Genomic DNA, 12,332 nt, shown 5'->3' with positions numbered 1-12,332 from the left:
CCCTGGATTAAACCACAACAGACGATCTATATTCTGTTCAGATAATTGTTAAATGTTGCTATCAAATTCAAAGTTCTAACTAAAAACAATAATGTTAATAGGGATTTGGTGGTAACCTACCTCAATATAAAAGGAGAGTTAGGTATTTGTTTGGCTGTTCAGTTGATGATCTATTATATGATGATTATAGTTTCACAATCCGAACGGATATAAAAAATCGTTTATAAATTAATGGTTAATCTAATGCCTTTGATTTATTTTCAATCAAAAGATTCTAGTCCTATCCAAAATTTTTAATGTCAAGATGCGACATTCCATTAAAGCATTGGTTAAGGCAATGGGCATCGTTAAGAATCGGCTTTACGAACGGCAATAAAAAAACCAAGAACCTCTTTGATTAATTAATTAATTAATTAACTTACTTATTACTATCATTCCTAATACCATTCGTGCATGTTACAGGCGAGGGGCGTACAGGGCGATTCCTGCGCGGTCTGCGGCGCATGTTCAAGCGGCGCGGCAGCGGCGCCCGCGCAGATGCCTCTCCCGACCCCAAGAGCAGTTCCACGTCAGAGCTGCTGGACGCTGACCGACATGCACGGAGAAAGTAAGGAAGGCTTAACTAAAACGTTGTAAAACCCTTTTTTTTTTGTTTAGGCGGGGGAACGTTGTAAAACCCTAGAAAGAGACAAAAAAGACTGAATCCCCTATGACTGACAGAACTTCTATTTTTTCTCCCTTGGAAGTTCTTGAGAAATTCTTTCGATTTGGGCCAAACCATTTAAATCGAAGTCATTAATTGAAATCAGACTACCAATAAGTACTTAACGAATCTAAATATTACACTGGATAGCATCCTTGTTCGTACTCCCGACACTGTTACTGGATATGAAATAGTTTTTGAGACATCGGCGATAGATTGGTAATTTTGTTAACCACGAAAATAACAAAATAAAAAAATGAAATAGTTCAGTTCAGTTTAAAATCTTTTTTAAGTATTCGCAAGGCAATATTGGCGTCGTTTATATCCCAAAATTAAAAGACGATATCAAAAACAAAATGGAAAGGCTAATAAAATGAATATGTCAATTATTTATGCAGAAGCTATGCCAATTAAAATTAGTTATGGTCCATCAAAAATATAAAATGACGAGTCATATGACGTTGGTATACTACTAACGCCATCTATGATTTCAGTGCGAAACCTCTTAGTCATGAACTGTTGGCATTGAGTTCAACGATCGTATACACATGATACATTAATAATATATTCAAAACAATTTTTTCACCATTAATTTGCTAACGGATTCATAAGCAACTTCCGAATCTTATTATTTGAGGATATTTTAAACTTAAACTTTACGTGACAGAACTGATTTAAGATTAGAACCTTTATCTCCTACAATGGTGCAGTTTCATACCAACCAATCCGTTTTCTTTTTCATACATAAAAAAATACCTTGTTGTTTGGTATGAAACTCGAAAAGTTATATATTGAAGTTATCAAATGTGACCTGAGATTCTTTTAAGACCCATGCTAAATTCTCGTTTGGAAAACTGTCTTAAATGAACGAAGTTATAAGCTGAATTGGATGGCATCAGAGCTCCCTAACTGATCAACTTTAACCAGTTAATTTTTCAATATCATTGCGTCTCTTCCTTTCTCCATCATTGCCTAGAAAATTTACCCTGTTCTTGAAAAGTATCTGCTTCTTACCTTTCTTCGGCCAACTTGTATTGATTATCTTTTTGTCTATATAGAGAGGGCGCGTATGGCAGCGGGCTGTCGGTGTCCCACGACTCGGTGTTCACGGGCGAGCGCTCCGGAGACGAGTCGAGCGACGAGAGACCCACTCCTGCGCATGGACTTGCACATGTCGCCACATCGCACCGGGTAAGTACTTTTGGAAAGCTCAAGGTATGGTGTCATATGGGCCAGTGATAATAGATATAGGTGGTCAAATACAAGTTGAAGACACGATTTTGATCGAAGAAGATACCGCCTCAGGGCCATGTGTGATTCAATTACTATCCTGAAATATTGTCACTCGCCTACTGACACGGTTTTTGGAATAGTGTCTATGGTATCTTATTTGTGCTAAACATCAGACAATCCTGATTATTATAAAGGTGGATCACAGAAAACACAGGCAGTAATTTGAAATTCTTGGCGGTTTTCTGAGAGTTTTATTAGGCTTTCTTAGTTGAAGAGGCTTTAAGAAACCAAGTATAGTATAGTATACTTTATAGTCAGGTGGTAATCTTTTGCACCTACACGGACACTAGGGCCGTGCTAGACCTCGTGTTCTCCTTGCCTCCATGGTCTGCTTGGTTATAGTAATTACACAAGTGGTAAATAGATGGCGCTATCATTTGCACTTATAAAATTGTGGTATTTCGAAATTCTATGAATAAGATAACCTCATAAGGTATCCTTTAAGAATATTTTGAACGCAACTTTAAATTTTCTTAAATAATAAACTGTCTGTTTATTCTTCACCTTTACCTTGTAACTTGATTTTTATAGAAATAGTAACGCGTGTGTGTAACAGGATTATGACGCCTGTTGCGTCGCAACTATATAATGTTAATGAGCTTATTTATATCTAAGAAGTTATGTAGTGACGGATCTTTTACATAACCAATAATAAGCGACTATCTCATAATTGTTACTAAGTGGAAGAATTACTTCCTCTGAGTAAAAAACTAAATGACGTAATTAAGAAAGAGGACGCTCCAAAAACGATGGACCCCGGCCCTCAGCAATCAGGATCACGATGAGAGGACAAAGAAGTTGAAGGAACAATTGTTTTGTCCCTTAGGCCCGATTTCCAGTATTCTAAGATAAATTATTTTATATTTCCTAGTTATTCCCATCTTGTGCTATGCCGAAAAGTTTGTTGCGCCATTTCTTCTTCAAAGCGAGACGAGCGCTAAGGAAGCGGTAAGGGCGCGCGATACGGGGTGATGACTCTATAATATAATTCTTGGAAATTCAAAATGTGATACTTTGTAGTCTAATTTAAGTAAATCGATTTTGATTCTGTACACACAAAAATAACTATAATTTGCGTTCTATGTGGCATCTGACATAAAATAAACACCCAGATGTGCCTATCGGGATGAGCAATTCGGTCTTTTCAAACAACCGTATCTCCAAAAGAGAAATACTATTTTTTATAAAGAGCGCACATATATTCGCCTCGGATCACTACGCTCAAACTATTGGGGCCTACCTATATGTATATTACCAATAGCTTTGTGTAATAGAAAGTACCTAAATTTGTACATAATATAAATAGTGCGTGGTCATTGTAAGCTGTTGCACAATTCCAAAATGGCGGGTCATTGTGGGATCAATGAGTTGCGGAAGTACGATGTATTTGCCTTTATCAAATAGAATTGTTTTGATGTGGTTTCTTCACAGTTTTTAAGGAGTACTTGTGAATATTTCTTACGGATAATATGTAGATTTTCTTTACTTTCAACTTGAAACTTATTTGTTTAGTCAATTTAAGAAAATTAGACAGATTTTACATAACTTTTTAATCAACATCTCGTCATCAGTGAATAAATTCTTGCCCCATCATCAAAGAGCTTGAGGGTTCCAATAATAATTGTCACTGTTATTCGAATAGGTAAATTTGGAAAATACGAATTTTCAAACATACATGGAACAAAAAAATATAGTATACGCAATAATAATTTGCTTAAGCTAGTGCCAAACCTTGTAACCTTGCCTTAACGTACTTAATTTATGATGTGAAAGTAGTTTGCACGTATTTAGTACTTTTGAACGAACTTATTTAATAAACTGAATGCAGGACAAAGCTTTTTTTCATACGGAACACTTTACGCTCCTAAATTTTAAAATAGCTCTCTAATGTGTGCAAAAAACTTAACACAAAGGTGCATTTCTTGTAACGAAGGCGGATAAAAGTAGCCTATGTGTTAATCCAAAGTGTCAGCTACCTCCTCAACAAATGTACCTAATCGCAATCGGTTCAGCCGTTTGGGCGTGCAGTGATAAAAACATACCTACACAAATTCCAAATTATGTGAGGACTCACGTACTATACATTCGCATTTTAATATTAGTCAGAAGTAAAAATTATCGAACAAAAAAGTATATCTTATTAAACATGAATATAAGTTAGTATACGAAATTCACAATTCCACAGAATCTTCGTATTTCTCGTGCACGCCCAGCAACGTAATAATTAAATACATTTATAAAATACCACATAACACACAACACGTAGGAGCCGTGATAATTCAACCATAGACAAGCCACGCAGAATAGTCAGAAGGTCAACTTTGTATAATATTGCAAAATGAACTGATAATTTAAACCGGATGATATTTTTCGTTTATTCTTTTGTTTTAAACTGTCCAATCTCCGTAAAGCTTGAACTGGTTTTAATAGGTAGGTATACCTACTTTGGAGATAGCGGCTATGAATCACATTATAAAGTGGAGGACTTATTTACTTACATGAATAGTCAAGGATATCAAATAAAGCCCCAAAAGAAAGCTTCAGTTTTAATTCCGAGGTATCAGCTACCTTCATACCGAAATTGATCAAAATTGTTTTAGACGTTTAAGAGTAGTACTTAACAAAAATAACAGCACTCACAAACTTTCGCTTCTATAATGTTAGTAGAAATAATACGTGGACACAGTTGCGGGTGACGGCTAGTGTATATAGTTGAGGATATAAGTTTTGTTGCCAAATGCGAGTAGTCACGACATTTGTGACGTAATAAAGGTTAAACTGTTGCTAATATAGGCATTATTACGAAACTATGAATCAAAAAGATTTTATGGATATTAAGTTACGACTAACACGTAGTGAACTCTCTTTCAACTCAAAAATAAGTCTGCCATTGCAGCAAAAATATAAACAAATTAAGAAGCAAGAATACCAGTCATATCCTACTGACAATTTATCAAGGAAAACAAAATTTGGTTTGCGTAGGATGAAAGTCATATAAATAATGCATTAATATGATTTAGTAAAGACTTAATTAACAACTACTAGTTAAGCTTTAAGTTATTTAAAAAACATACAAATCAGTATTGAATATTTCCATACGAAGATAACAATCGATTTCTTGAATTAAATAAAGACCGAATTAAAATGCTCCGTGGTATTATTAAACAACTATAAAGAATAATCATAGTAAATATTTTACACTTGAGTTTTATCCATAAATGCGCTCTCACCTTCATATTTCAATACTGGTCAGCTAGTAAGACCATAATCGAATGGTTGTTATGGTTCTTTAGACCAATATAATTAATTGTTTATACGACCATTAACCATATAATACAATTCAATAATAGGGTGACCTCACACAACCTTATTTATTTATTAACACAATACTCTTTGATCATTCACAATAGTTTATAATTATTTCTTCGATTATTTATCCTGGGTTTATTCCTTGTTAGATTTCTGCTGCATTTTTTCATGATGGTATTATGAAGTAACGCGAAATCCTATACAAGATCGAGTTCCGTTGCTCAGATGTGTTATGCTCTCTCGCGCACTGCCACAGTTGCAGTTCGCTCGCGGCGCGTGTGAGCCGGTCCTAATACCACTTTTTTTTTTCGCCAATCGAATGGGATGAATCAGTCGGTATCGCGCGCGCGACTACGCCCGGCGTTCTAGCGAAAATCGAAATTTTGAATTCGAATTTGAAATTGGAATTGGAATTTAAAAGTGTGTGCAAAGTGCTTCGTGTTTTAAATTTTAATTGTGTTCCGTTTTTGAAAATGTGTTCTTTAACGGTTTTGTGTTGTTATGTTTTCTGTTCGGTTGAGTTTTGAGAGTTTTTTGCCGGTACATTTTAAGTTAGATGTTAAGTTGGGTGTATTGTATGTAATAGTAGTCTAGATCGTTGGAGCTACTTAATATTCATATGATGTTCTTAGTTTAATAACTAGTAATGCGCTCTATCCTTGGATAGATCGCTGAGCTAGGTCAACAAGAACATTAAACTTCTAACTTATCACAGCATAAGTAACATTAACCCCATCTTATTTCCATTGCCTATACCTACAAAACATATTGAGTGCCTAAAAAAGTGAGTGCAAAAACAAACAAACATGGGTCCTGCCCTTGACAACTAAAGTTTAAAATAGAAATTCTAATTTCAGTCTAATTAGCCGGCTTAATGTTTTACGTCTACATTTCAAATATGGAAACTGGGTTTGGTCTTAAACTCTGACTCATATTCGGCATCTGATCGATAAGGTTGTAAACTGCCAGTATTTAGTTTTGGTTTCGAATTTTAAAATTACGTCACTATCTTGTTTAAGTTTATAGTTTTAATATAGGTAAAAAAATGATATTGTCTGAGTATTGTAAGTACCTAAGCTAATCTTCACTTTGAACGACGTATAGTTTTACTTAATTTTATTTCGATTTTCTCAAAATCGTCCAAGAAGAACTTCAGGTAACTCTTAATCTGAACACAATGGCTGTTTTCCGTTTTTCAGTCTGACGCGTAAAAGTTGTTCTTAGCCATGGACAAAAAAGGGACGAAATGACACTTGGTAAAACTTAAAATAACAGTTAAAAATAAAGAGAAAAGAGTTTAGTGTAAGAGTAATATCAATAGCCTTTCACAATATTACAGTCATGAATTATAATTAGCATTATATAAAACAATATAATTAACAAAATTAATCTTAAGCTACAATGTGGAACGCGAAAATTCTCCTCTAAAAAGATTGGCAAGCAAAAAGTATAATATGTCTTATCTGACTAGACTGAATAAAAAATAACATTAATATGTATGTCTTCACTTTTCACAATAATAATTAGTCTGGCAACACGCGATGCATAGACAAAAACTTTATTTTTAAGCTAGTATTACTTCATCACAAAAAGGTTAATAAAAACAGTGCATTCGCAATTTAATTGCATTAATGATATAATATATTTTAGGAACATTCAGAATCATTATTTTATTATTTACATAATTACGTTTTGCAAGGAGAGAGCCTAAAGGAGTAGTAATTTAAAATAACCTTAAAATATTCAATTTAATCGATATATATGTACACTAGCTGGTGCCCGCGACTTGCTTAGCTTGGCTGCTTAGCTGTCGTCCCCGTGGGTAGAAGATATAAGTTATGATTTATACCTGCCCTGTGTTTTTTTCACATTTTCCATTGTATCTTCGCTCCTATTAGTCGCAGCGTGATGGTTTATAGCCTAATGCCTTCCTCGATGAATGGTCTATTTAACAAAAAAATATTTTTTCAATTTGGACCAGTAGTTCCTGTGATTAGCGCGTTCAAACAAACAAATAAACTCTTCAGCTTTATATATTAGTATAGATATAGATTTGTAAGTTTCAAGTTTAAATGGTCGAGACTTTCTACAAAACGATAACCCAGAAATTCAGTTACAGAAGTTGAATAAAAATTGGTTACAAATTGAGACTGAATTCAAACCAAACCAAAAAACCAATCATATTATTTATATAAATATTGTTCCTTTCTATAAAAATAAAAACTCTCTCTGTTAAACGTCTCCACTTTACTACTACTACCATCTAAACAAACTATTAAAAATTTTCAGTCCGCCTGTACATACATTTCAAGAAAGGAAATACTAGTTTTTGCGGCAGTAATCGACATTAAAGAACGCGGACCCGTATGCAAAAGCAAGTATATTAAACATGAGCATTCATTTAAATCGTAATGCATAATTTTGTGAGGCTGTATATTCAAAATATGTAAATTGTAAGTAAAAATAGCCTATTTAATGGAATTGACTCATGGGCTCAGTATGCGATGTGGGTGGGATGTAGGAAGCAAGATATATTATATTGTCGTAGTATTGACAGCTTTCTGTCTGTCTGTCTGCCCTAGTGCTTCCAAATGACTCTCATAGACAAATGAAATAGTTCATTCTGTTGGTTTAAGGAAAATGTATGCCTAAATTTTGTGATAGCTGGACTAGACATTTCGTAACTGGCTTCCAAAAAATTGTGGACATCGTTTTTGTTGAAGTTCAGACAATGGTTCTAAGAAAAAGTACCAATGCGAAGGTCATGCTCAGTGACTAGTCTTTTAAAACAAGAGTGGCACCGAATGTAAACAGTATATTCTCTCTAATAAATAGTTACTTATGTATCTTTAATTAATCCATATTTGAAAACGTCTCAATGGCCGAATGTTCTCTACCTAGTTCTGTATCTTTTTATTAATTCTTCGCAATATAAAAACCCATATTGATACTCAAACTTCAACATCGGTTGCATAATAACAAGATGTCACATATTACAATATTGAATAACTTCCAAATTTGAATTTGACCCAGTATTTATAACTTATGAGATTTTGTGATCTACTCTACAAAATATATAACCTTTTTACGGAGACTTGGAACTTTATACACATTGCCGATAAATTTATGACAATGAATCTGATTCAGAAACCGGTATACTATCACGTATTATTATGTTCATTGACTACAAAACCCAAGGTCAGGATCCTATCACCATTCCTTCATAATGTGGAAACTGTAGAAGGGAGAAGCCGCTCTGCACCGTGTAGCGTTCTATCTCCCTTCCACAATTAAAAAGTGTTACTTTGAAACGACAAAAACAAGCCCCTTTATTAACATTTTGTTCATAAATTCTTTAATAAAGGCACAAAATAAATTCCTCAGTAAAGAATTCGCAGAATTTGAACAGAATTGGAAAACTGGTTGTGTTAATATAGATACCAATACTTACATAATTTTATGGGTTTTTAAACTTTATTTCTGTGACAGTAGGAAATTATTAATGATGTATATTTCGTCACCGGGGGTATATGTCTAGATATACTTAATTATTTTGTTTTGTATTCCAATTTTACATTAAGTGATTAACATTTTTACAGATGATGTATTTCGATTATCGCTATAACAACAATTACAAAAAATACAGTTTAAGTTTTTTGTTTTCGTTTTTACGGAACCTTCTACGCTAGTCTGACTCGCACTTGACTGATATTCACTTCACAAAGAAGAATGACATTACAGACAGAATTGTGTTAACCATACTGTCTGTAATTCTTAAGCAGTGTATCCGAAGTTGTGGAAAAAAAAAACAGTGGAAATACCTTCACTGTCGCGGAAACGAATTAATTATGCATAATGTAATATACGTTATCTGGGCATTCAAAATATTAATTAGATACGGCTATGTTAATCAAATATGGGCCTGCCGAAAAGTTGCTTCAAACCACATAGCTAGTAATTGCTATTTGTTTATCCTCTTGATCATTATAAAACAATACAAGCATAATTAAAACATTGTACGATTTGTCTAAATAATTATTTATTTTTGAAATGCGAGATATAATTATGTTCGATTAAAGTAATCCTGAACAAAAAGTCTTAGCAATCCTTGAGTACTGAGAAAAGAGCTACGTTTGAGAATAAGGTTCAGAACACAAGTTAATACCGTTTATAATAAATTTACTAAAGTTTTTAAAATATTTTTAACCATGTGTATCCATTGAAATGAAACTACTTTTACGGATTTTATCGCGGTTTAATTTTAGAAAAGTAGTTTCATTTCAATGTCTAATATTCGCGTAAACCTAAGAAACCACCATGTGTATCCATTTTACCCATTTTTCCTTTTTTCCTTGTCTAGAATAAACGTAAAAACAAAACACTATGTATCATTAAAGTGTAACGTAGTGCGAAGACGCTAGCGCCATCTAGTTAAAACACTTGAAACCATTGTAACAAGCTTTCAACAAAATATTCACATGAACTTTGTGTGTTGCTAAAAGTTTTATAGCAATAACTTCTTAACGGGTATTTGGTAGTTATCTTAGTTTATGTGACTTGAACCGAATACGATCGACTTACAAATTAAAATGCAGTTTAACTTTCGTTTTCACCGTGATTAAAATGGCATAATCTTTTTTATTGTCTTGATCGTAATAAAAGCACAAGTTACGCAAGAGGACTGCTTCATTTTACGTCAGCAACAACAATAATAAATTGGAATTACCCAAATTACATATGTTCTGCTCCAAAGAAGAGATACGAATTACAATTACAATTATTTTAATTTGTTTTGAATATCCTTGCCTTATGACAAATATATTTTATTCTCCTTTCTATCAGCAATACTTATTTTATTCTCAACATGGAATTGAAATATTAAAAATCTTCCAAAAACTTTTGAAAAACCAAAATTTCAATATAAGTAAAGAACTGAGAAAATCTTGAAAACTGCAATGTGGTATTTATTCAAATAAATAGGCACATGAATCAGTTAGATCCAATTCCTTTTCACATGCGACAAATATTTAGTGCGATGCGCGGATATTGTTTCACTTGTTTCCGAGATAGAGTGTTTTGCTTTGAGATTCCGTATTTGTAAACGCTCTCACGAAAAATCGCCACTTGTATTTACCACCTTTGGGGTAATCTGGTTCAGCGGTGGAAGAGAGATGACATGTCTCTGTCAGCTGTCTCCCTTCAATATCTACACGCTTTACTTTAAGAAGTGGTAAAAGGCACCCCGTTCATATTCTAGGCAATGGCTTTTTCGCACATAGGAAATTAACCAGCATCTATCACCACACTGGTTCAAATATCTAGAGATTTTAGTAAGCATAGTTTCGGATCTTAGTTTCCTCACGATCTTCTTCAATACCGTGTAATATTGTCATCATAGCTCATTTTCTTCGCTATTGACGGATCGAATAGAATTTTAATGATCATAACCACCTCATCAACCAATTTACGCAGAATTAATGTAGAAGCACTTAAACGATAGCAATTTATTAGCGGACGGCTGAAAAACTATCAATCATCATGTAAAGGCTGATAATCGCAGCATTCTTGACTGATCGCCGGTCGGACGTAAAATGGCCACGCATTGCTATCATCTTCAAATATTTCAGACTAACTGCTTGTTTACGACTGGTTGGCACGTTAAGAGCGGTCTACACGAGTCGTCACGTATTTTTACTAAGTTAACGTATAAGATTTTTGAAGCTATTTTTGGGCTAAATTTTTTGTTCCTATATCGGCCGATATATCTATCATCTCTTTCGCTTATAACTCATGGATTATTAAATGAAATTCCTATATAGCAATGACATCGATAAGATTGCAGCAGTTAAATGGATGCGAATGACAATACAAGAATGATTGACATACTCATAGGGAATTCTATACCTAGTTGAGAGTTATAGGCTCTACATGACGATGATGATGAAATTCCATACCTAGAAAATTATTTTAAATTGATATATATTTTGGTACAGACACTAAATTGCTCTACTTCAAATTCTTTAAAAATACACACGTCAGAATCTAATTCCGTACTTTTAATGTAACTTAATGTGTATTGTTCCAATAGCCTCGTTTTAAGCCCATATCTTAACCTCAAAAACGCCCACCAATCTCCACTGAGAAATTGAACTTTACTACCCTTTAAATAAGGTACAATATTATGTACTAAGATTGTGGGCCAGTGGGCATCAGATCACAAGGCGAGATGCATAACATTACCTCAAGTGCGCATTAATGTTCCATCAAAACTCTCTAGAGACCTTCAATTTACTAGAAACTTTTCCATCATTATAAATTATAGATAAGGAAGTAAAATATTTAAAATTTATGGCCACTTTATATTAGACTTCTCGAATGCTCGAATTATATTCTAGACTCAATGCAAATCGATTTCTATTAAAAGCTTCATTTACACACTATAGGCCCGTAATCGAAATATGTTATCGATAAAATATAGTGTACGTAACTGCATTAAAAGTCTGAGTATCTAAGATTGAAGATTTTTTTTCAACCGACTTAGAAACGACTGAGCCAAAATCAATGAATTAAAAAAAAAAAGGAAACTATAGAATCGGTTCCTCCGGTCCGAAAAATATCCTTGAATTGACAACTACTCCTTTTTAAATTCGTTTGAAAATCGAATCAAATTATAGTAAAATACAGGCATTACACGGTGATTCGCCACTGTGCACGCGGCTCGCAGAGATACATTAATTTCGACGCTCAGTACCGTTTCGCTTGCTGCCTCTACTTTCCAAAATTCTCTTCACAGAGCAACTATACGTAGATACAATAATACTTCCAGTGGTTTTGAATCTTTCTGGCGGGCAGCACTGATTCCTTTGCCTAAAAAAAGTGGTCGCAAAAATATTCCCGCGAAAAATACATGTTTTTTTTTTCTCATTCCTTAGTTACTGAAAGTGAATTTGAATTGGTAATTTGTTGAGTGACTCTTTAATCTGTGGTTTACTTTTAAAAAGTGTGCTTAGTTATTTAAGTACAAGAA

The 12,332-nt window shown here is 33.8% G+C and overlaps 1 protein-coding gene across 1 annotated transcript in view; it reads left to right on the top strand.

Annotated features, from left to right (window-relative positions):
- Nucleotides 1–6,908, top strand: part of LOC113502787 — a 43,273-nt gene extending 36,365 nt beyond the window's left edge. Inside the window, exons 4-5 of the mRNA XM_026884476.1 lie at nt 463–607; nt 1,762–6,908. Coding sequence (XP_026740277.1) covers nt 463–607; nt 1,762–1,942 — 326 coding nt within the window. The 3' untranslated portion in view covers nt 1,943–6,908. The remainder of the gene's footprint in view (nt 1–462; nt 608–1,761) is intronic.
- Nucleotides 6,909–12,332: the final 5,424 nt, after the last annotated feature.

The sequence above is a fragment of the Trichoplusia ni genome, chromosome 18 (assembly GCF_003590095.1).
Source record: "Trichoplusia ni isolate ovarian cell line Hi5 chromosome 18, tn1, whole genome shotgun sequence".
Classification (NCBI taxonomy): Eukaryota; Metazoa; Arthropoda; class Insecta; order Lepidoptera; family Noctuidae; genus Trichoplusia; species Trichoplusia ni.
Note: the sequence above shows the minus strand (reverse complement) of the source record. Positions and strands in the feature narration are given on the sequence as shown.